At 40.4% G+C, this 24,722-nt stretch overlaps 1 protein-coding gene across 20 annotated transcripts in view; it reads right to left on the bottom strand.

Moving 5' to 3' along the window:
* Cadps (calcium-dependent secretion activator 1) overlaps positions 1 to 24,722 on the bottom strand; it is a 445,541-nt gene that overhangs the window by 330,446 nt on the left and 90,373 nt on the right. For 17 of the 20 annotated variants that reach the window (XM_070104970.1, XM_070104977.1, XM_070104972.1 and 14 more), the window contains 3 exons: positions 16,611 to 16,778; positions 6,315 to 6,490; positions 3,327 to 3,406 (listed from right to left, as the gene is read on the bottom strand). In XM_070104970.1, the coding sequence (XP_069961071.1) occupies positions 3,327 to 3,406; positions 6,315 to 6,490; positions 16,611 to 16,778 (424 nt within the window). Of the gene's footprint in view, positions 1 to 3,326; positions 3,407 to 6,314; positions 6,491 to 7,323; positions 7,439 to 11,663; positions 11,787 to 11,822; positions 11,883 to 16,610; positions 16,779 to 24,722 lie in introns of those variants that run through there. The other 3 variants (XM_070104989.1, XM_070104990.1, XM_070104988.1) reach the window with 3 other exon arrangements.

Here is a 24,722-nt window from a genome sequence, read left to right as displayed (position 1 = left end):
TCTCCGACCACTGCATCAGTCTATTCAAATCTTCCTGGAGTGCTCGAATGTCCTCGTCAGAATGAATTCGACGGCCTATTTTGGTGTCATCGGCAAACTTGCCGATGTCGCTCTTTATGCCCTCATCTATGTCGTTTATGTAGATTGTGAACAGCAGGGGGCCCAACACTGACCCCTGTGGAACACCGCTCGTGACGCTTCCCCACTCTGATTTCTCCCCATTTATGCAAACTCTCTGCTGCCTATTTGTCAACCATGCCTCTATCCAGGAAAAAATTTCTCCTCCTATTCCGTGTGCTTTAATTTTCCTCAATAGTCTCTGATGTGGGACCCTGTCAAAAGCCTTACTGAAGTCCATATACACAATATCATATTCATTACCATGATCTACCTCCTCAAATACCTTAGTGAAAAAAGTTAATAAATTCGTAAGGCAGGAACGCCCCTTTGTAAAACCATGCTGAGATTCTTTGATTAATTTATGCTTTTCAAGATGGCTACGAACTGCCTCGGCAATTATTGATTCCATAAATTTTCCCACTATGGAGGTTAGGCTTATTGGTCTATAGTTCGAAGCTAAGGACCTGTCACCTGTTTTGAAAATAGGTATCACATTTGCCATTTTCCACTTATCTGGCACCATGCCAGTTTGTAGTGATATGTTGAAAAGATTAGCCAAAGGTGTGCTAAGCTCCTCTTTACATTCCTTTAGAACCCTTGCATACAGTTCATCAGGGCCTGGGGATTTGTTAGGTTTTAATTTATCTATTTGCCTAAGGACCATGTCACTTGTGACCCTAATAGTGCACAGTTTATTATCGTCCTGTTCTACATAATTTATCATTACTGGAATATCGCTGGTATCCTCCTGTGTAAAAACTGAGAGGAAGTATGTGTTAAAAATTCTACACATTTCCTTATCACTGTCAGTGAGCTGACCCGAGGAACTTTTGAGTGGGCCTATCTTGTCCCTGATCTTACTTCTGTATACCTGAAAGAATCCTTTTGGGTTAGTCTTCGATTCTTTTGCAACTTTAACCTCATAATCTCTTTTTGCTTTTCTAATTCCCTTTTTTATTTCTCTCTTTAACTGAATATATCGATTTCTTAATTGCGCCTCTCCTCTTTTGATTTGCCTATATATGCCTCTCTTTTGACCAATCAGATATTTTAATCTATTGTTCATCCATTTAGGATCATTTTTGTTTGATCTGATTTCCCTATTTGGAACATAATTTGACTGAGCAGCTAGAACTATGCCCTGGAAAGCATCATATCGGCAACCATCACCACCTACCTGACCCTTAGTCAGGTCATTCCAGTTCAGCCCACCTAAGTAATTTTTCAGTCCTATGAAATCAGCCAAGCGAAAGTCAGGGACGGAGACTTGATTGCCATTATTAGGGGAATTCCATGATATATTAAAACTGAGTGATTTGTGATCACTCTCCCCAAGCTCATCATTAACCTCAAGATTATTAATTAGTGTTTCCCTACTGGCAAGAACCAAGTCAAGGAGGTTATTTCCCCTAGTTGGCTCTGTCACAAACTGTTTTAAAAAACAATCCTGGATCGTATCAAGAAAGTCACCCGACTCTAAATTTCCTGTCAAATTGCTCCAGTCAATCTGTCTATAGTTGAAATCTCCCATTAGCACAACATTTTCGTATGTAGATGCCTTACGAATTTCGTCCCATAGAAGTTTACTGCACTCCCTATCAAGATTTGGGGCCCTGTAAATCACACCCAAAATTAGTTTTTCTCGGCCCTCGAGAAGCTGTAACCAAACAGATTCAGTGGCTGACGCTTCTAATTTAATATCTTGTCTAACACAACAATTTAAATTGTCTCTGGCATACATCGCTACTCCACCACCTTTCCTGTTAACCCTGTCAGTGTGGAATAATTTATAGCCTTGTATGTGACATTCAGAGGGCATCTCTCTATCTTTCAGATTGAGCCAGGTCTCTGTTATAGCAATAATATCTATGTTTCCTGCACTTGCAATTAATCTTAGCTCATCTATCTTATTTCTAACACTCCTGCTATTAGTATAGTAAACCTTAAGGGAGCTAGTCCCTTGCTGCCCTCTGCTGTCCCCCTTTGTTTGCTGGCCTGTTCTATTGTCTTTATTTATAACTTCATGCTGAATGCCTTTTATACATTTACTGTTTCCAACCCTAGTGTTGCAACCTGCTTGTTTCCCACACACACCCATACCTCTATCTTCCATCAGTTTAAAATCATAGGCATTTCACCAATGGCCTTCTCAATCGAGTCTGCAAGTGCTACCACCCCTGCCCCAGAGAGATGTACCCCATCCCTTGCATACATATCATGTTTGCCATAAAAGTTGTTCCAGTTGTCAATGAATGGGATTGCAAGTTCCTTGCAGTATCTGTCTAGCCAGCAATTTACACCAATTGCCCTAGACAACCATTCATTTCCTACTCCCCTTCTAGGCAAGATGCTACATATGATTGGGATCCCTCCCTTAGACTTAATGAAATCTATAGCTGACCTGTACTTATCTAGCAGCTCTTCTCTCCTACCCTTCCCAATATCATTTCCACCAGCACTGAGACAGATAATGGGCTTGTTCCCATTACCTGACATGATATTATCCAGCCTGTTGACAATGTCCCCAACACCAGCTCCAGGGAAGCACACTCTATCTCTCATCTTCTTATTCCTATTACAAAAAGCACGGTCAATATATCTTACCTGAGAGTCACCAACCACAAGAATGCGCTTACCTTCATTAGCAGGGGCAGTAGTACCCTTACCTTCACTGGCCACTGAAGTACATTCATCCTGGAGAACAGAGAAGCGATTTCCTACCTTCAGATCTTCACTCTTAACTTTCCTTACTCTGATGCGCCTCCCATTACTGTGAACAACTCGCCACTTGTAGCAGGTGCTGGGCTGCACCTCACTGCTGGTAGCCGTTGCTACCTCCCCAACTACAGCCTCCTCACAGCGAGAGACAGACTGCACCTCACTGCTAGAAGTCTCATTCCCCACAACTCCAGCCACCTCACACTCTCTCCCAGACCCATTGAGGTGGACCTTCAGCCTCCTAATCTCCTCCTGGAGAAGCAAGACCTCCTCCTTCAACTCTCCAACCTCAGTTTTTAAAACACTGCAGAAGCAAGCCATGCTTTGTAACCGTCCACGCTAATCCCCAAAGCAGCTCAGGAATCCCTAAGGTCAAAGGCTTGTGGCACTAAGGTCTAAAGCTTGTTTCACTAAGGTCAGAAACTTGTGGCACTTAGGCCTGAGTGTTATGACACTAAACTCCCAAACAGTGGCCCTACTGTACCTACCTTTAATGATCATGTCAAACTTGGCCATCCAGGAGGTGAGGACCGTCTCCTTGCTCAGTCCGTCTATCTCAGGCAGTGACCTGTGGAACATGACATATATTATACCATGTCAGGGTTCTTTAATAGAGGAAATGCAGCTACTCTCTCTCTTTCCCTGGATCAAACCAATATGGGTTTACCACTTCTCCACAAAAATAATAATAAAATCTAAAATTATCCCTCACTGGGAGAGTTATTAATCTGAAGAATTATTTACAATGGATAAACCAATAAAGCTACAAGTACCTGTACTAGGTATACAGACCATAGCTGACCATCAATGACATACTACTATATAGAAAGCCCCCTTGTTATGCAGAGCATTTCAGGCAAACTAGGTCAATTTTGTCCCAGGATGCAACCCACACCAGTTGACTAACACCCAGGTACCTATTTTACTGCTAGGTGAAGAGGGACAGCAAGTGTCTTAAGGAAACAAGCCGTAATGTTTCCACCCATACCAGGGATCAAACCGCGGACCTCAGTGTGTGAGCTGAATGCACTTCCAATCGAGCTACAGGCCATAGGTTCATAATGTAGTTCAATATTAGTGTTGAAGATTTGAAGGAAATCAGAAGAGGCATTCATAATTCATCGTATGGAAACTAGTATCCAAATTTTTCAATAAAAAATTGTAAATTAGGGCATATACAGTGGACCCCTGGTTTACGATATTATTTCATTCCAGAAGTATGTTCAGGTGCCAGTACTGACCGAATTTGTTCCCATAAGGAATATTGTGAATTAGATTAGTCCATTTCAGACCCCCAAACATACACATACAAACGCACTTACATAAATACACTTACATAATTGGTCGCATTGGGAGCTGATCGTAAACCGGGGATCCACTGTATGTATAGCCCAAATCTAATTCAAAGAGACCAATATTCTTAAATACAGAAACACATAAGCTTGAAGCTCCTCAGAAGTGTATTATAAGCATGGAAGACTTGAAGCTAATCAGGTGCAGCACTCAGAAATTATCACATGAAAAGCAATACAGCCTCTCCTCACTTAATGATGGAGCCCCGTTCCTAAGACCACGTTGGTAAATGAATTCATTGCTAAGTGAGGTAGTAGGTTTGTGTCACCCATCTTTGATACTGTTATAATGTCACCTTTGAACCATTCATAACATTTCCGGTACATTTCTAAATGTTTATACAGTAGTGTACTGTATATTGTAATAAAGAGAATAGAGGAAATCAGCTCTAATATACATTATTTAGGTATGCATACTGGTGAGAGAGCCCGTCGTAAGTCCGAGTCATCAGTAAACAAGTACATCGCTAAGTGAGAAGAGGCTGTATGTATTTCAATTTTTCCAATGTCTTCCCAACAAAATGTGAATTGGGACCTACATAAGTTAAAATCAATCCAAAATTTTCTCATCTATCCTTAAGTAAGTAAGGTTATTCAGGTACAGGTACACATAAATATAGTTACATAAATTATCATACATAGCTGCATATGTGTAGATTACCCACCAGGATAACCCAAAAAACTTTGACTTATTTAACCTAACTAAATACTGTAACGTCAAACACTGACTTATTTAACCTATAATAACTAAATAAAGTCAATGTTACTTATTTCTGATTAGAAGAGGTCTTCTCCAATTATTTCACAGAAACCAATTTGATAAACAAAATATGCACATTATAACTTACGTAACACGAAGAGAGTCTTTCCCTTGAGGGAAACACATCAGAACTAAAAGTTTAAAGCCAACCAGAAGATGCATTCTTTAGCTATTGCAGAGAATCCAATGAAATTGCCATTGTCGTGAGCGTGTTTGATAGGAGTGAATGGAGACAAATGGGTTTTAATACTTGACGTGCTGTTGGAGTGTGAGCAAAGTAACATTTATGAAGGGGTTCAGGGAAACCGGCAGGTCGGACTTGAGTCCTGGAGATGGGAAGTGCAGTGCCTGCACTCTGAAGGAGGGGTGTTAATGTTGCAGTTTAAAAACTGTAGTGTAAAGCACCCTTCTGACAAGACAGTGATGGAGTGAATGATGGTGAAAGTTTTTCTTTTTCAGGCCACCCTGCCTTGGTGGGAATCAGCCAGTGTGTTAATATTAATAATAATAATTATTAAATTTTAGGCCTATACAGCCTGAATTTATGAGACCTTCCATATCAATTACTCTAAGAATCTGATCCTCATTACCGTACACAAGTGTTGAAAATTTGAAGGTGATTGGCTGAAGCACTCGAGTTATCGGGTGAATAAAATATAAAAGCTAGAGGGGTTCTTAAGCAGGGTTATGGGAACTAAACACTGGGGGTAAGGGACTCCATCTATGAACAATTTAAAAAATATTGGTAGATTAGAATAAACTATCCGATGTTCTGTTACTAGCTATCCATATGTAAAGTAAAACCAAACTACTGATGTCTTTTGAAGTGAAACTGGTACCTAGTACTAGTGATGAATCAAGATATTGACATCTTTTGAAGTCATACTGGTATCTAATAGGACTGGTGATGAACCAAGGTACTGACATCTTTTGAAGTCATACTAGTACCTAATAGTATTGGTGATGATGATGATGATGATGATTTCGACAGTCCGATGAAGGGTGTATAGGGACATATTGGGCAATCCATTGGGGTTCTGTAATCACAAAAAAGTTAAGAACCCCCTGAGTTTAACCCGTAAACGGTCCAAACGTATATATAAGTTTTTTTCAACATTTGAAAGCATGTAAAAAAAGTAGATCTTCTTTTTGTTTTTTTACATTTGAAAATGTGTAAAAAAACTTTGATCTACTTTTTTTTTTGTTATATTTGAAAATATATAAAAAAACGTAGATCTGCTTTTGTAGCACTACACATGTGAACGTAGATCTGCTTGGACCATTTACGGGTTAAGGAAGGCAAAAATTCAGACAGCCTTTAAAAAGTACCTGTTGAGAGACGTATAATAATAGTAATGAGATACCTGACTCTCTTCTCAACATTGTGCTTGAAAACTTCTCTAAGGTCGTGTTGGGAACAAGCGCCGGACACCACCATAGATGCCAGTCGTTCATTCTTGAGGAACACTTCGAAGTAACTCTGGACAGCATTGGTGAAGGCCTCATCTGCTGCGATCTGCAACTCCCCTTTCAGAAAGCTCTGGTGTAGGGGGTGACAAAGACTTGTTGAGTACAGAGGCAGTTACACATATACACAGGGCCAGCAGCTGTGGCTTGACCCTGCAACTACATATAGGTGAGAACACACACACACACACACACACACACACACACACACACACACACACACACACACACACACACACACACACACACACACACACAAAATTCTTTAAAAAACAAAAGACAGAGTGCTACAATTTGATTCATAGAAAAGTACAATCATGTTTAGTGCTTCAATATTATGTTCCACAAAAGATATATTAAAACAAACAATATGAAAACAAAAGGATTCAAAATAATTTTAGTGTCATCTGCAAATGATGATACAAAAGTGTGACTGATGTTTTTATCTATGTCTGCTATGAAGATAAGAAACCGCAGAGGTGCCAGGACTGTGCCTTGGGGCACTGAGCTTTTGACCTCGCTGATGCTGGCTCTCGCTGTTTCTGTATATCTAAATCTCCCACAGATTTGCATAGCATATGCTAGCATTGGATCAGACAGTCCCCTGCCCAAAATGCTTTGCATAATAAGTTACATAATATATATCAGTCACCTTAATTGTATAATATACTGTAGTCCACTTTATAGAAATAAAGTTTGTTAGTGATGTACAACATTAGGAACAACAGGAAAACTTTGAATTCAAGTACAGTGGACCCCCGGTTTATGATATTATTTCATTCCAGAAGTATGTTTAGGTGCCAGTACTGACCGAATTTGTTCCCATAAGGAATATTGTGAATTAGATTAGTCAATTTCAGACCCCCAAACATACACATACAAACGCACTTACATAAATACACTTACATAATTGGTCGCATTGGGAGCTGATCGTAAAGCGGGGGTCCACTGTACTAGGTTGTACAGACTGGAACCTTTCCTGCATCAACACACTCTCATGTTTCTGTGACCTAATTAATGTCTGCATAAATAACTCATTATGACAGTAACAGATATAAACATGTAAATAGTTCATTACTACTGTAACTTGTTTAGTTATCAGAATTTTGTGGCTCTGTCACTAAACCCATTATGTGCCTGTGTAATGTTGAGGTACAGTCCCTGGACCCATTATGTGCCTGTGTAATGTTGAGGTACAGTCCCTGGACCCATTATGTGCTTCTGTAATCTTTTGACTACTGCCCACAGGAGATTACAGTTCTATCCAATAAAATAGGGACAAAATAGAAAAACAGGAAATGGATAGGAGGGTTGTAGACCCGAACAGTGGAACAATATAACACAATGCAATATAACATAGAGAGAGAGAGAGAGAGAGAGAGAGAGAGAGAGAGAGAGAGAGAGAGAGAGAGGAGAGAGAGAGAGGAGAGAAGAGAGAAAGAGTGACAGAGAGAAAGAGTGACAGAGAGAAAGAGTGACAGAGAGACAGACAGAGATACAGAGATAGAGACAGAGATAGAGACAGTGATAGAGACAGAGAGAGACAGAGAGAGAGAGATGATAGGTGCTTGTAGTTAATGGACACAGCACTAATGGGAGGGACAAGTGTGTATAGCTTCCATCAATCATCACAATGCTGTGGTCTCCACAGCATGAATATCACACAATGGAGACCACAGCATAGAGACCACAGCATAGAGATCACAACATAAAGACCAAGGAAAACCCACGAGAAGGACAAACAAACATTTACCACGCCTTCATGATCCTTCAGGAGGACATGACCACAACTCTGCTCATAAAACCAATGAATTGCCCCCTTACAAGCCATCAAACAAACCACAAACCCGAGATATATACACCTTGGCCTGTACCACAACCCATGGGGTCAGGGGGCAATGCCCCTGCATACCCTAGGCAAAATAATGATACCCTGAGACACTGATTATCTTAGCACTACCATACAGACATACAGGCTCTTGCTATGTCTATATTTCTATTTTTTGTTTAATACTCAAAAAAAAACATAAATTAAAATTAATAACACCAGACTTTATAAACCAGAATAACTCGGAAGTCTTAACCCAGGATAACCTCAGTCTTAATAACCCAGGATAACCTCAGTCTTAATAACCCATGATAACCTCAGTCTTAATAACCCAGGATAACCTGTCTTAATAATCCTGGACAACCCCGGTGGCTTGGTGGGTAAAGCTCCCGCTTCACACACGGAGAGCCCGGGTTCGAGTCCCGGCAGGTGGAAACATTTTGACCCATTTCCTTACACCTGTTGTCCTGTTCACCTAGCAGCAAATAGGTACCTGGGTGTTAGTAGACTGGTGTGGGTCGCATCCTGGGGGACAAGATTGAGGACCCCAATGGATATAAGTTAGACAATCCTCAATGGGTTATTCTGGGTATCTGACCCTCCAGGGTTAAAAATCGGAAGAAAATGTTATCTTTTCTTATCTTACCTCAGTCTTAATAACCCAGAATAATTCCACAAAAGCCAGGCAGTGTGGCTTATCTCAATTGTGCATCTAAGATCCTACCCCAGGATGTGACCCACACCAGTCCACTAACACCCAGGATGTGACCCACACCAGTCCACTAACACCCAGGATGTGACCCACACCAGTCCACTAACACCCAGGATGCCACCCACACCAGTCCACTAACACCCAGGATGTGACCCACACCAGTCCACTAACACCCAGGATGTGACCCACACCAGTCCACTAACACCCAGGATGTGACCCACACCAGTCCACTAACACCCAGGATGCGACCCACACCAGTCCACTAACACCCAGGATGCGACCCACACCAGTCCACTAACACCCAGGATGTGACCCACACCAGTCCACTAACACCCAGGATGCGACCCACACCAGTCCACTAACACCCAGGATGTGACCCACACCAGTCCACTAACACCCAGGATGCGACCCACACCAGTCCACTAACACCCAGGTACCTACTTACTGCTAGGTGAACAGTGACAGCAGGTACAAGGTAATTTGCCCATATAGTACTACAGAATATTGGGTGTACCCAACATACCCAGGTAGAAGGTACTGGTTTAGTTATAGTTTTATGGCACTGGACAAGCAGTGAAAAAAGCAACTTGTGGCACTATTCCCTGGCACTGCTCTCACCAGGGAAGTGCCCACCAGTACATAGATAAAAGGGGTGAGAAACATTTATGTGGGAACAAACTTTTAGCTCAGATAAAGCAAGATAAAAACATGGCACCCATAATTTGGTAGAGTTTCCTGCCCACCCTAGAGTGGGCAGTCTCCCTGCCCACTCTAGGGTGGGTGGTTACCCAATACCTGGGTAACCACCTTCCCTACCCAATATCTGGGTTATCCCAGAAGGGTTAATAACCCCCAAAAAAGCCAGAATGGCTTATTTTCAAATTGACTTTTTGCTCCTCCCCCAGGATGCAACTCCAGGTGGCATCCTGGGGGAGGTGAACAGGGGTAACAGGTGCCAAGAAATATGCCCATTATTATAATAATCAAGGGGGAAATGCTAAACCCGGAGGATTATACAGCGCCTGGGGGGGGGGGATATGGAAGGCATTCAGGCTTAATTCGGGGAACTGGAGCACAGATCCAATTTCCTAAATCAAGAGCCCCTCACCAACATCAAGGAACCTTCCTTGAGGGGAGAAATATGCCCAAATGCCCCACCCCAGCCCTGGATCAAACCCAGGTTCTCTCAGTTATGAGTTCAACCTCTACCCTATGTGGGGCATAAATTAATTTGGGCAAAGGAAATTAGGTGACACTGTAAGGGAAACTCACCCTAATGGGTAGTCTGCTTATGTAGTTCCCCATGTATAGTTAGGTATGTGGTAGTTGGTTTATTTAGACACAGGTACACATATGATTGCCATACATACTTTAAATTACCCTACAGATTATATAATCATGAGGGAGGAACTGTACCTCAACATTAGAGGTACATAATGGGTCCAGGAACTGTACCACAACATTACAGAGGTACATAATGGGTCCAGGAACTGTACCACAACATTACAGAGGTACATAATGGGTCCAGGAACTGTACCACAACATTACAGAGGTACATAATGGGTCCAGGAACTATACCACAACATTACAGAGGTACATAATGGGTCCAGGAACTGTACCACAACATTAGAGGTATATAATGGGTCCAGGAACTATACCACAACATTACAGAGGTACATAATGGGTCCAGGAACTGTACCACAACATTACAGAGGTACATAATGGGTCCAGGAACTGTACCACAACATTACAGAGGTATATAATGGGTCCAGGAACTATGCCACAACATTACAGAGGTACATAATGGGTCCAGGAACTGTACCACAACATTACAGAGGTACATAATGGGTCCAGGAACTGTACCACAACATTACAGAGGTACATAATGGGTCCAGGAACTGTACCACAACATTACAGAGGTACATAATGGGTCCAGGAACTATACCACAACATTACAGAGGTACATAATGGGTCCAGGAACTGTACCACAACATTAGAGGTATATAATGGGTCCAGGAACTATACCACAACATTACAGGTACATAATGGGTCCAGGAACTGTACCACAACATTACAGAGGTACATAATGGGTCCAGGAACTGTACCTCAACATTACATAGGTATATAATGGGTCCAGGAACTATATCACAATATTACAGGTACATAATGGGTCCAAGAACTGTACCTCAACATTAGAGGTACATAATGGGTCCAGGGACTGTACCTCAACATTAGAGGCACACAATGGGTCCAGGAACTGTACCTCAACATTACAGAGGTACATAATGGGTCCAGGAACTGTACCTCAACATTACAGAGGTACATAATGGGTCCAGGGACTGTACCTCAACATTACAGAGGTACATAATGGGTCCAAGAACTGTACCACAACATTACAGAGGTACATAATGGGTCCAGGAACTGTACCTCAACATTACAGAGGTACATAATGGGTCCAGGGACTGTACCTCAACATTACAGAGGTACATAATGGGTCCAAGAACTGTACCACATTACAGAGGTACATAATGGGTCCAGGAACTGTACCACATTACAGAGGTACATAATGGGTCCAGGAACTGTACCACAACATTACAGAGGTATATAATGGGTCCAGGAACTATACCATAACATTAGAGGTACATAATGGGTCCAAGAACTGTACCTCAACATTACAGAGGTACATAATGGGTCCAAGAACTGTACCTCAACATTACAGAGGTACATAATGGGTCCAGGAACTGTACCACATTACAGAGGTACATAATGGGTCCAGGAACTGTACCTCAACATTACAGAGGTACATAATGGGTCCAGGAACTATATCACAACATTAGAGGTACATAATGGGTCCAGTAACTGTACCACAACACTACAGGAGCTGAGTCTCGACTCCTACAACTACAACAGGTGGACACATACGCCTGTGTTCCTCCATGTTTGGTTCAGCCTTTAGGCCCAACATTCCTGGATGGTCACCGTCTGGAAAAACTCTATCCTATGGATGGTCACAATCTGGAAAAACTCTATCCTATGGATGGTCACCGTCTGGAAAAAACCCCATCCTATGGATGGTCACCATCTGGAAAAACTATCCTATGGATGGTCACAATCTGGAAAAACTCTATCCTATGGATGGTCACCGTCTGGAAAAAACCCCATCCTATGGATGGTCACCATCTGGAAAAACTCTATCCTATGGATGGTCACCGTCTGGAAATAAAACCCATCCTATGGATGGTCACCATCTGGAAAAACTCTATCCTATGGATGGTCACCGTCTGGAAAAAACCCCATCCTATGGATGGTCACCATCTGGAAAAACTCTATCCTATGGATGGTCACCGTCTGGAAAAAACCCCATCTTATGGATGGTCACCATCTGGAAAAAACCCCATCCTATGGATGGTCACCATCTGGAGAAAACTCTATCCTATGGATGGTCACCGTCTGGAAAAAACCATCCTATGGATGGTCACCATCTGGAAAAAAAAACCCGAGCCGGGACAAGACCGGCAAACCTAATACAGAATACTGGATGAACCTGGAAAGGTACATCCACCTAGACATTACTGGAACAGGGAATCTTCGAGTTTCGTGCTGTCATGTCATGTGGTGGCCTGGTGGTTAAAGCTCTCGCTTCCCACGCGTAGCGCCCGGGTTCGATTCCCTGCGGGGTGAAAACATTTCGCCGTGTTTCCTTACACCTGTTGTCCTGTTCACCTAGTAGCAAGTAGGTCCCTGGGTGTTAGTGGACTGGTGTGGGTGGCATCCTCGGGGACAAGATTGAGGACATCAATGGAAAGTTTGGCAGTCCTAGATGACTTTTTTTGTTTATCCTGGGTGGCTAACCCTCCTGGGTTAAAAATCCTAAGAAAACCTTATCTTCCTTAGTGGTTCTCTTCTCTGATTCTTAGTCTTCCCTGGCACTTCTGTGTTCTGCCCGTCCACGGTCCTTCAGTTTCCTAGTCCAACAGACGCAGTTACTTCTGCATTTCTTGCGAAGTCCAGGTTGGGGCATCTCCCTTCAGTGGGTACCGGCTCATATTGGCATTCAGGGCAATGAAGTGGCTGATCGAGGGGCTTCCCTTGCACACACACTTCCTACCATTACCTCTCTGGGCCGCAGTGATTTCATAAGGATTGCTTGGAGGAAAATCCGCCATTTATGGCAGGAGGATCTGATCCCCTCCCTCTCATCTCCGGCAATGAGATCTGCCCCATCTTTCAGTGCCTCCTGCCCTTGGGTACGCCGTCTCAGTCGCTCGGTGGAAGTTGCGCTGACTCGTCTCCGGGTTGGGCATTTACGAGTTAGTTTAATATCCTTATTATGTACCCCATACCCATCCTGTGGACGGTAGTCAAAAGCTTGCAGAGGTACACAATGGATCCAGTGACTGGGCCCCAAAGTTTGGATAGATGTCCTGGAATTTGTATTGATAAAGCCACTGGATGGCGAAACGTCTACAATAAAGATACCCAGATGTTGCACATGTGTCTTAATTTCAAGTTATAAAGGTAATGAATTTTGTACATGTCTATATCTGGTCACAATCATGCCCAAGTTACAAGATAGTGAGCCATTTACACGTATACATATGATCACAATCATGAACAAATTGGCAGCTCATCTGCACCGCCTACGGATGACGGACTGTCCATACTGCCCCTGGTGTCCCTCTCAGCCTGAAATGGTGGAACACTTCCTACTGTGGTGTCCATGTTACCACTCTATACGGACCCTCCATCCTGGGGCCTTGCTCACATTAGTAAGTTTATTCAGGTATACACAAATACAGTTACATAGATTATCATACATAGCAACATGTGTGTAGAGAACCTGGGATAACCCAAAAAAGTCAAAGTGCAGTCTTTGACCCTGCCTCTCCTAGTCATGACTGTGACCAGATCTACCTGGAGTTAATTACCTTTGTAATTTGTTCAACTATAAAAACTTTGGGGTCCAGTCCCTGGACCCATTATGTACCTCTGTAATTTTTTGACCATCACCCACAGGATGGATATAGGGTGCATAATAATTATATTAAACTAACTAAAAACTCTCCTTCTCAATGGGGAGGGGTTTGACCCTCCAGACCGTCAGGAGATCCTGTACCTGCACATTATTGCTGGCTTCAGGTCGCATTAAAGACTTATAACACGCATTATTAGTCAACTTCCTTCCATTTTGGTCAAGGTTCCTCTTCCGGACACTGGAAGGAAGGACTCGATACGGTGTAAGCTGTCAATGACCCTAAAAACATTGCCTGAAATGCCCAGGCATGCTAGCGGCTTTCTTTGTAATTAATATTTTGTAATATGTAAACCACACATTTTAGGGTTTGCAAGGAAATAAACATTTTCATTTTACATAACACTGTCCTCTCAGTCTCTCATATAATAATTTACCATAGTGTCCCTTACTATATTAGTCTTTGATGGGTAACTCAATCAAAAGTTTTCTTATTAAGAGATTTGATGATTTCAGTGAATGTAATAGGTTTTACCCATTCCCAGCTGCTTGTTACTTCTCATTGACAGCTGCTTGTTACTTCCCATTGCCAGCTGCTTGTTACTTCCCATTGCCAGCTGCTTGTTACTTCCCATTGCCAGCTGCTTGTTACTTCCCATTGCCAGCTGCTTGTTACTTCCCATTGCCAGCTGCTTGTTACTTCCCATTGCCAGCTGCTTGTTACTTCCCATTGCCAGCTGCTTGTTACTTCCCATTGCCAGCTGCTTGTTACTTCCCATTGCCAGCTGCTTGTTACTTCCCATTGCCAGCTGCTTGTTACTTCCCATTGCCAGCTGCTTGTTACTTCCCATTGCCAGCTGCTTGTTGCCCCATTACCAGCTGCTTTCCTCATTACCAGCTAGCTACCCCATTACCAGTTGGTCCCCCATCCTCAGCCTCTACTCCCCATTAAAGGTCAAGTGTTATGGACTGTAACTCGGGGAGTATCCATAGGTTCTTGGCACTGGCCTCAGAGGGCCATTTTATGGCCCTGGCCAATACCCTGAGTGCCACAATCTTTTTTTATTAATATCAAAAAAATTAACGGCGTTTTCAAAACTGTGACATTTTGAGAAAAAAAATTATTTTTAACAAGGTGACTTTCACCTTACCTTCAAGGTAACCCACCTTACCTTCAAGGTAACCCACCTTACCTTCAAGGTAACCCAACTTACCTTCAAGGTAACCCACCTTACCTTCAAGGTAACCCACCTTACCTTCAAGGTAACCCAACTTACCTTCAAGGTAACCCACCTTACCTTCAAGGTAACCCAACTTACCTTCAAGGTAACCCAACTTACCTTCAAGGTAACCCACCTTACCTTCAAGGTATCCCACCTTACCTTCAAGGTAACCCACCTTACCTTAAAAGTAGCCCACCTTACCTTCAAGGCAACCCACCTTACCTTCAAGGTAACCCACCTTACCTTCAAGGTAACTTCGTGCTATTACTGTATACAGTTGTCTATCGTTCCATCTGAAATTCCTTTCAGGGGAAACTAACTCGTTATTGACAGCCGATAACGGAGAGGCAGGTGTGACGTTACTTGTGTTATGTGGTGTTGTGTGTTATGTGGTGTTACTTGTGTGTTATGTGGTGTTACTTGTGTGTTATGTGGTGTTACTTGTGTGTTATGTGGTGTTACTTGTGTGTTATGTGGTGTTACTTGTGTGTTATGTGGTGTTACTTGTGTGTTATGTGGTGTTACTTGTGCGTTATGTGGTGTTACTTATGTGTTATGTGGTGTGCGTTATGTGGTGTTACTTATGTGTTATGTGGTGTTACTTGTGCGTTATGTGGTGTTACTTATATGTTATGTGGTGTTACTTGTGTGTTATGTGGTGTTGTGCGTTATGTGGTGTTACTTATGTGTTATGTGGTGTTACTTGTGTGTTATGTGGTGTTACTTGTGTGTTATGTGGTGTTACTTGTGTGTTATGTGGTGTTACTTATGTGTTATGTGGTGTGTGTTATGTGGTGTTACTTATGTGTTATGTGGTGTGTGTTATGTGGTGTTACTTATGTGTTATGTGGTGTTACTTATGTGTTATGTGGTGTGTGTTATGTGGTGTTACTTATGTGTTATGTGGTGTTACTTGTGTGTTATGTGGTGTTACTTATGTGTTATGTGGTGTTACTTGTGTGTTATGTGTTACTTGTGTGTTATGTGGTGTTACTTGTGTGTTATGTGGTGTTGTGTGTTATGTGGTGTTACTTGTGTGTTATGTGTTTTCTTTCATTTACTGTATATATACACCGAGACATATATATATATATATATATATATATATATATATATATATATATATATATATATATATATATATATATATATATATATATATATATATATATATATATATATATATATATTACACCAAGGTGTCCTTCTCTGTGTATATACACAGAAAATTGTGTATCTCTCATTGTATATACCCTGATAGTTTTATGTCTCTCATTATATATACACTGAGAGGTGTATATCTCAGTGTAGTTTGCATTAATCGGTATTTTAGATGACATGCAACCTTAATGACCCTGGTGTAGTAGATAGACTTTAAACCCCATTAACCAACACTTTTACAGAGTTCAAAGTTACAAAATGTCAGGACGTCTAGAGGGATAACTAAAGTAAACTGACCTGGAAGCGAGCTTGTATGGTGTCCAACTGGTGTTTAGTGACCTTGATCTGCCTCTTGGTCATGTCTGTCGGCTGTTTGGCGTTGAAAGGGTAGGAAATACAACGAAGGATGAAGACGTAAAGTTGTAGACGTTTTTTGCGTTCCTCTTCCTCTCTCTCTTGCTTCTCCTGCAACCCAGAGTTGTGATACGTTATGTACAGTGAAATAACGCTGGTAATGGGTTAGTTTATCCTTGAAAAGGTTACAATACGCTAATAATGGAATAGTTCCTCTTTGAAGAAGATCAAATACTCTAATAATGGATTAACTCCTTGAAAAAAAGATGACATTAATAATGGAATAGTTCCCCCTTGAACAGGTTACACTATACTAATAGTACTCCCCTCAAGGGAGGTTCCTTGATGCTGGTGAAGGGCTCTTGATCTAGGGAATTGGATCTGTGCTCCAGTTCCCTGAATTAAGCCTGAATGCCTCCCATCCCCCCACATGCGCTGTATAATCCTACGGGTTTAGCGCTCCCCATAATAATAATATAAATACACTAATACTGGGTTAGTTTCCCTTGAAAAGATTACAACACTCCAATAATAGTATAGTTTCCCCTTAAAAGACAGCAGTAATAGAAAAGTGCCCCTTCAAAATAACTATACTATAATAATAATAATAGAATAGTCACCTATTCGAGAGGCTAGTATTAAGTGATAAAGGAATAGTTACCCTATAAAAATTAAAATTACGCACACAAAAATGACTAGACAAATAGTCAAAATCAACAAAACGGAATCAGAACCCCTGCCGATAACATGTGGAGTTCCCCAAGGTAGTATTCTGGGTCCCTTATTATTCTTATGTTATGTCAATGATATGCCTATCAGTGTCAAGTGCAAACTCCTTCTGTATGCAGATGACAGTGCTCTGTTAGTGACAGGTAAAGACCCACAAGATATTGCTAATGTTTTAACACTGGAACTGGAGTCCTGCAGCAAATGGTTAGTAGACAACAAACTATCATTACACCTAGGGAAAACTGAAGGGAGCAGTCAGGTTCACGGGGTCGACTTTTTTATTTTTCAACCGATTACGTTCATTTTTGGTGTACTATTAGAAGCTTACATCAAACCTCCTGTGCTGAAGTTTCAATCATATCGGCCAAAAATGAAATGAAATATGCAAAATTTTCGAAAAATTGCATTTGGCAGCGAAGTCCCACTTACAGGTACTTGGAAAAGTGGTTTTGACACTTGCTGCTGATAGAACACCTCTAATTCTATCACTGTAAGTGTACCAATTCTAAAATAAACCTTATCTTCATGCTAAAAAAAAATAGGTTTCATAACTTTTTTTTCATATTGGAAGATGTCGGTCTTGTTTCCCACATAAATCTAAAAATATTTGGGATAGTTCAGAAAGGTACACTCTACCTTGTAAATCAAGCATTCTCCTATGTTTGTTGTGAAAATCAAGTCAATTCAATCATAAACAAAGATAGGGTGGACCTAAATAGGTAAATAGGTTACTTTCGAGAAATAGGCCGAAGCGCGCGGCACCCCAGCTGCCCGGGAAATAATTTTTTTCCCCGAAAAATTCGCTTTATTTTACACTTTTTGCGTGACCTACGAGTTTTTATTACAGTTAACCATTGAAAAATCGTTTTCTCTCATCACCTGTATGAGAGAACGAACCTTCAGGGGATACACCGATAGAAATTTTTCCCTCTAGGGCATCACATTTTTTACGCAATATGACGCGTCAGCACTGTCACCATGCCTGTTATAAATGGCTGTAATTCCTTTTAGAAACATCGTACAAGGATAATAATTATACCAGAGTGTAGCCAGAAAGTTCAGCTATTTTTTGGTAACAATAACTCCATTTTCATATTTTGTCGAATTTTTTTTTGCTCCGCGCTCGTGAACCTGACTGAGAAGGGTAAATAATTTTAATGTTCAGTGTAATGGGGAGTCCATCACTTTGGTTTCATCAGTAAAATATCTGGGAATCCCCTTTGACCCATGCATGTCAGGAGAATTGATAGGGAACAGTGTAGTAAAGAAAGCGAATGCCAGACTGAAGTTCCTGTATAGACAAGCACAGTGTCTACCTACTGAGGCTCGCAGGACCCTATGTCTAGCCCTTATACAATGCCATATGGATTACGCTTGCTCTTCATGGTACTCTGCCTTGACAAAAAAAAACTGAAAGATAGACTGCAAATCACCCAGAACAAAATCGTAAGATTCATCCTGGGGCTGGGACCAAGAGAACATGTAGGCCAGGATGAATTACAGCAGTTGGATATGCTGAATGTTGAAGACAGAGTAAAACAACTGAAGCTAAATCATGTTTATAAAATTGCTCACGAACAGTGTCCAGAATATCTTGCTGTCAATTTTGTCAAGGTTGGGAACCAAAGCAATCATAGTACTAGGGGGAGAGAGCACAACTTTGTAGTACCCACAGTCAGTGGCCAGGCGTCAAACACCTTTTATTGTACAGCAATAAAGGAATGGAACAGACTGCCCGCACATGTCAAAGCCAGTCATAGCATGAACCAGTTCAAGAAGACTGCCAAAAAGTGTCTGATGAATGAAGCTACAGAAAGGGAGGGGAATGATTTTCTATTTTTTAGCTAAAATACGTGTAAATTTTACCTTATTCCTAGTAATGACCCTCGTGTAGTAGATAGTCTTTTTAGTATGATAATAAGATGTTATCTTCATTGTAGAATAATAAGAAAATATTATAACCTTTATATTATAATAATAAGGTAAAAGGACCCCAATGGAAATAAGTCACTCTGTCTGACTTTTTTGGGTTATCCTAGGTTCTCTACACATATGCTGCTATGTATGATAATTCTATGTAACTGTATTTGTGTATACCTGAATAAATTTACTTACTTACTTACTAGTTGTCCATTAAAACCTACCACCCACACTATGAGTATGTGGTGACTACCTGCTGCCACCGGTCACCTAGCAGTAAGTAGGTACCTGGGTGTTATTTACTTGGTATGGGTGGCTTCTTTGGCGTGGTAAAATACCTAAGATAGAGTGGAGCTTTGAAATGAGTTGAGATAGGATAACACAGCTCTTAATCTGTAAAATCAATCACTGCAAAAAAATAAAAAAAAACGAACAAGCTCACACTGAACCTGCAACTTAATTAAAGCTGATATAATCAACACAGCAGTGGCAGTGGAGCGAGTCATAACACAGGAAATTGAAGTCGTGTGGGACAAAAAGAAGGGGGAGAAGGAAGGGAAGGAAATAAGCAAGAAGATGAGACTCCAGAAGTCATAGAGAAATAGAGTCAACAACAACAGACCTAACTACGAACCTACTCACCATACAAAACATCCATACTTATTACTGCACCTATTACATACATAGAACACTTAACTCTGATATTAACCCTCCCCTCAAACATCTCCTTGCCAACCTCAACAGAACACATGACCGGAAATAAGCAAGAAGATGAGACTCCAGAAGTCATAGAGAAATAGAGTCAACAACAACAGACCTAACTACTAACCTACTCACCATACAAAACATCCATACTTATTACTGCACCTATTACATACATAGAACACTTAACTCTGATATTAACCCTCCCCTCAAACATCTCCTTGCCAACCTCAACAGAACACATGACCATAACACAAGGCACAGATCACTCTTTGATGTTCCTCGTGTCCATCTCACATTATGCAAAAACTCAATGCACATAAAAGGCCCTAAAATCTGGAATTCATTACCTGTAAATATAAAAGAAACACTACCTGTTTATAAATTCAAGTCTCTTCTCAAAGATCACTTACTCACCCAAAACCAAATAAATACTGAATAACTGAACCTTATAAATTGTATATCTTAAATGTTTCTCACAATTATATCACATAAATGTTAAACCTAAAACCCAATCTAACTTTATTATTTTTTAAATACACTACCTAACAGAATACTCCATACGACTGAATGTACAGCAATGCATGCAACCATATGACCTGTCTTTGTAATACTCATTTGTGCTTTATAGTTATCTGTTTACAATAATGTTTTATCACTGATTTCATCATTGCTTAGTTAATTTTAAGCCAGCCCGAAATACTATGCATAGCATAAGTGGCTTTGGCATGCTGCTCTTATCTGTATTTTTTTGTACCTCTGTATGTATGCTCAAATTGTAAATAAATAAATAAATAAATAAATAAATAAACCATATTCTGTAAATTCAGCATTGTAATCCTTGTAGAGAATAAACTTTGTACAGAAGTCAAAGAAATGGAGTCAACAACAACAGGCCTAGAGAAATCAAAGAAATGGATTCAAGACATTAGCGACCTCCAAGCTCCGTACTTTTCTCCAACTATCAGAGCTACCAATGCTCCTATGATGACCTAGTTACATGCAAAACTGCACAACCCAACGTAGCACCCAGAATGACCAAAGACTACCAACAGTGAAACCTACAAATCGAACATAATAGAGATCAAAGGAAGACTGCCCACAAACCGAAAGCAAGACCCCGCTGCCAGCCGAACAACGTAACCCTAAACTTTGTTTAACTACAACTTCTTCTTAACTACAACAATTCCTGTAGTATTATGAGGCGCAATCTAAGAGGAAACAGCACCAAGGCCAGCAAGAAAACACCGAAAAATCAACTATTCAACAAGTGTAGCCAGGAGGATGCCGGCCCAGCAACCACCCCACTCACCACCACTCAAGGCAACACCACAACAATGATGAGATTAAGACACATGTGCAACATCTGGGTATCTTTATTGTAGATGTTTCGCCATCCAGTGGCTTTATCAATACAAATTCTAGGACATAATAACAACAACAACAACAACAATAACAACAAACATGGCTGCCACCAGTCCATCCCTCTCTTCCCCAGATTCAACCTACCAAGTAGTCTCTCAGGTATGACCAACGATCCAGATACCCTAAAGACATGCATCTCCAACTTAGCTATTGAAAATATGAATCTTCGAGAGACACTAACAAAACAAGACACCAGGATGACAACTCGAGAACAAAATCCTCAGTCTTGAACAAAAGTTATCAACACCAGGAATGACTGACTGTGACAAGACCATCCAGACAGTCATAGATAGCCATACCCAACAAATAATATCTCTTAATACAAAGGTTGAAGAAGCAGTAAAAGACTGGAAGAACAACTTAGATAACCAGTTCAGTGACTACTTTGCTCTCCCAGAAGATAAAACTGAACAAGATAAACTATCGGACGCAGTAATAGTTAACAGTCCACTTTTTCCCAGTGATATGAACCAAATGAACAGTAAAGAAATTACTCTGCAGATCATAAAGGACCAAACAAGTGTTATTGTACCAGAGTCTGAAAAGAAGCCAGGTTACTAGGATCCCATGGTAGAAAAAGTGTTATGCTTAGATTCCACTCACATGACAGGAAAAAAGACTTAATTATTGCATCTATTAAAGTAAAGAAAGCGGTATACATAAACGAGTGTCTTACCAAAAAACGTCAGAACCTCCTGTATAGAGTCAGAAAACTTAAGCGGGAGAATAATGACACAATACACCAATGCTTCACAGTTAGTTAGTTAAAGATTAGCCGGTATTCTCCCGGCCCGGGCCTTTTCCAAGTGGTGGCCCGGCCTTGGCTCTCACTTTAGGGAGTGTCTGAGACCTAAGTCTCCCATGGGAGGAGGCACAAGTACCTCCTCATCTTTGGGACCAACTGTCCCCAGGCCTAGCCACAAGCTAGGCCTCTCTGGTCTGCCATCCCCGCCCCAAGGGGGCAAATGGGAATGACAGTCTTATGAGCTAAAGCCTCGGGCTCAGGCACCTACCCTACCCTAGAAGGGCTGGGCATGGTGTCGATGAATAATGCTTCACACGGGATGGGAAAATTCTTGTTAGGAAAACTAATGTAGGTCAAATGTACACAATCACGAACCAGAATGATCTATCACGATTTCTCAGGGATACTAATCTTACAGAGAATAACTAAATGTCCAACCTAAAAGCCTACGTAGTGTAGTGTATGTTTTGCTCCATTATTGTTCAAATTTCATTGTACAATCTCTTAGTATTTAAATAATCAACTACCTCATTTTGTGATTTTACTAGTAAGCATAAGTCACCTTATGTAATTTCTTATTTACTATTGTTTGCTTAAACATTAGTTTAATTGTTACTTTCTCTGTCCATATTACTACCTAATATTTTTTTAAATACTATCAATTGATATTACCTACTAAAATTAATAATTATCATTTTTACTATAATTTCAATTTACTCTTAACATTTTTGACATTTAATAACCATTACTTGTCTAATTACCTTAACCTGTTTTAATACCACATTTACTATCTTAGAGTACACTTAATTACCTTGTACTGCCATATAACCTCTAGTATAACTACCAGTGCAATATTGAATGAAATAAACATTACTATTTCACTTTTTGTAATCATTATTACTTACTAAAATTTTATTAAACACCATATTTATTACCAGTCAATTTTACTTTTGTACATTAAACATTATTTTATACTTCCCATAACATTTTGTTGCCAAATTTTCAAGTTTGTATATTCAACTCCAACCTTTATATTATCCTTTGTACCTGTCTACCATCTTACTATCATATTATAACCAAGACATTACCATTATTCATTGTTCTTACCTGTCCATTTAATTTTGTTTACCACTACTTGTTTTTTTAGTCACTTTTTATTGTGTGTGCAATTAGTGTATATTCCAATTACTTTTTTGCAAGTACCAAAACTATCTTTTGCTAGCTAGTACCAACTACCTCATTTTTTTTTTTTTTTACTTTTTATTGTGCAATAAACTGCTCAACTTATTTAATATTACAAATCAGATCTTACTCCTAAACCAATATTATTTCATAGTGACTATCTGTCCATTTAACTTGTTTACCATTACTTAATTGTAGTCCCTTATATATTTTTTTGTCCTTTATTTTAGCTTTATATAACTACCTTAGATCATATATTCGCAATTGTTAAACTAATCAAGGTGCTATTCTCAGGTGCTAAAGTTAATAAGTTCACTATTTTGCCATTATACTCCAAAGCTTATTTATTTGATTACCACTTTATTGTTCACCACAACTTATATTAGTCCCTTTTATATTATAATTTTATATTATAATTCTAACTTTAAAGAATTACCTTTAAAGTACTACCTACTATCATATTCCCAAGCTCCATTATTTGATCATCACTTTATTTGTTCACCACAAATTATTTTAGTCCCTTTTATATTGTCTCCTTTATTTTAGCTTTAAAAAAACTACCTTAGCTCATTATTTTTTACATTTGTTAAATAATTCAGGTGCTATTTTTTTTTAGCTTTAGAATATTTACTTTATTTTTTACTTAATTCTAACTATAGATTCACTACAAATCTTATGATTACAAGCATTGATCCTGATACCAACCTCTTATTTAATGACTTAAATGATTCAAACAGTTACTGTAATTACTACACAGCAGAACAATCAAAGGCACTTCTCAGAGCCAACAACAACATAACTATCTTTAACTACAATATCAGATCTTTAAGCAAGCATTATGATGACCTCCTAGCATTACTAAATTCCCTCATCGACACCATGCCTAACGCTTCTAGGGTAGGGTAGGTGCCTGAGCCCGAGCCCGAGCCTTTAGCTCATAAGACTGTCATTCCCATTAGCCCCCTTGAGGTGGGGATGGCAGACCAGAGAGGCCTAGCTTGTGGCTAGGCCTGGAGACAGTTGGTCCCAAAGATGAGGAGGTACTTGTGCCTCCTCCCATGGGAGACTTAGGTCTCAGACACTCCCTAAAGAGGGAGCCAAGGCCGGGCCACCACTTGGAAAAGGCCCGGGCCGGGAGAATACCGGCTAATCTTTAATAATAATAATAAATACTAAATTCCTTGCATGCCAATATGTCCATCATTACACTAACTGAAACCTGGCTAAAGCCTGATACTACAGATGTCTATGCCATTCCTGGTTACACAGCCATACACAACTGTAGGCCAGACCAACAAGGGGGTGGCACAGCTATATACTACTCAGACCAACTAGAATGTATCACAAATACT

This window comes from Cherax quadricarinatus, chromosome 96 (genome assembly GCF_038502225.1).
Source record: "Cherax quadricarinatus isolate ZL_2023a chromosome 96, ASM3850222v1, whole genome shotgun sequence".
NCBI classification, from domain to species: domain Eukaryota; kingdom Metazoa; phylum Arthropoda; class Malacostraca; order Decapoda; family Parastacidae; genus Cherax; species Cherax quadricarinatus.
Note: the sequence above shows the minus strand (reverse complement) of the source record. Positions and strands in the feature narration are given on the sequence as shown.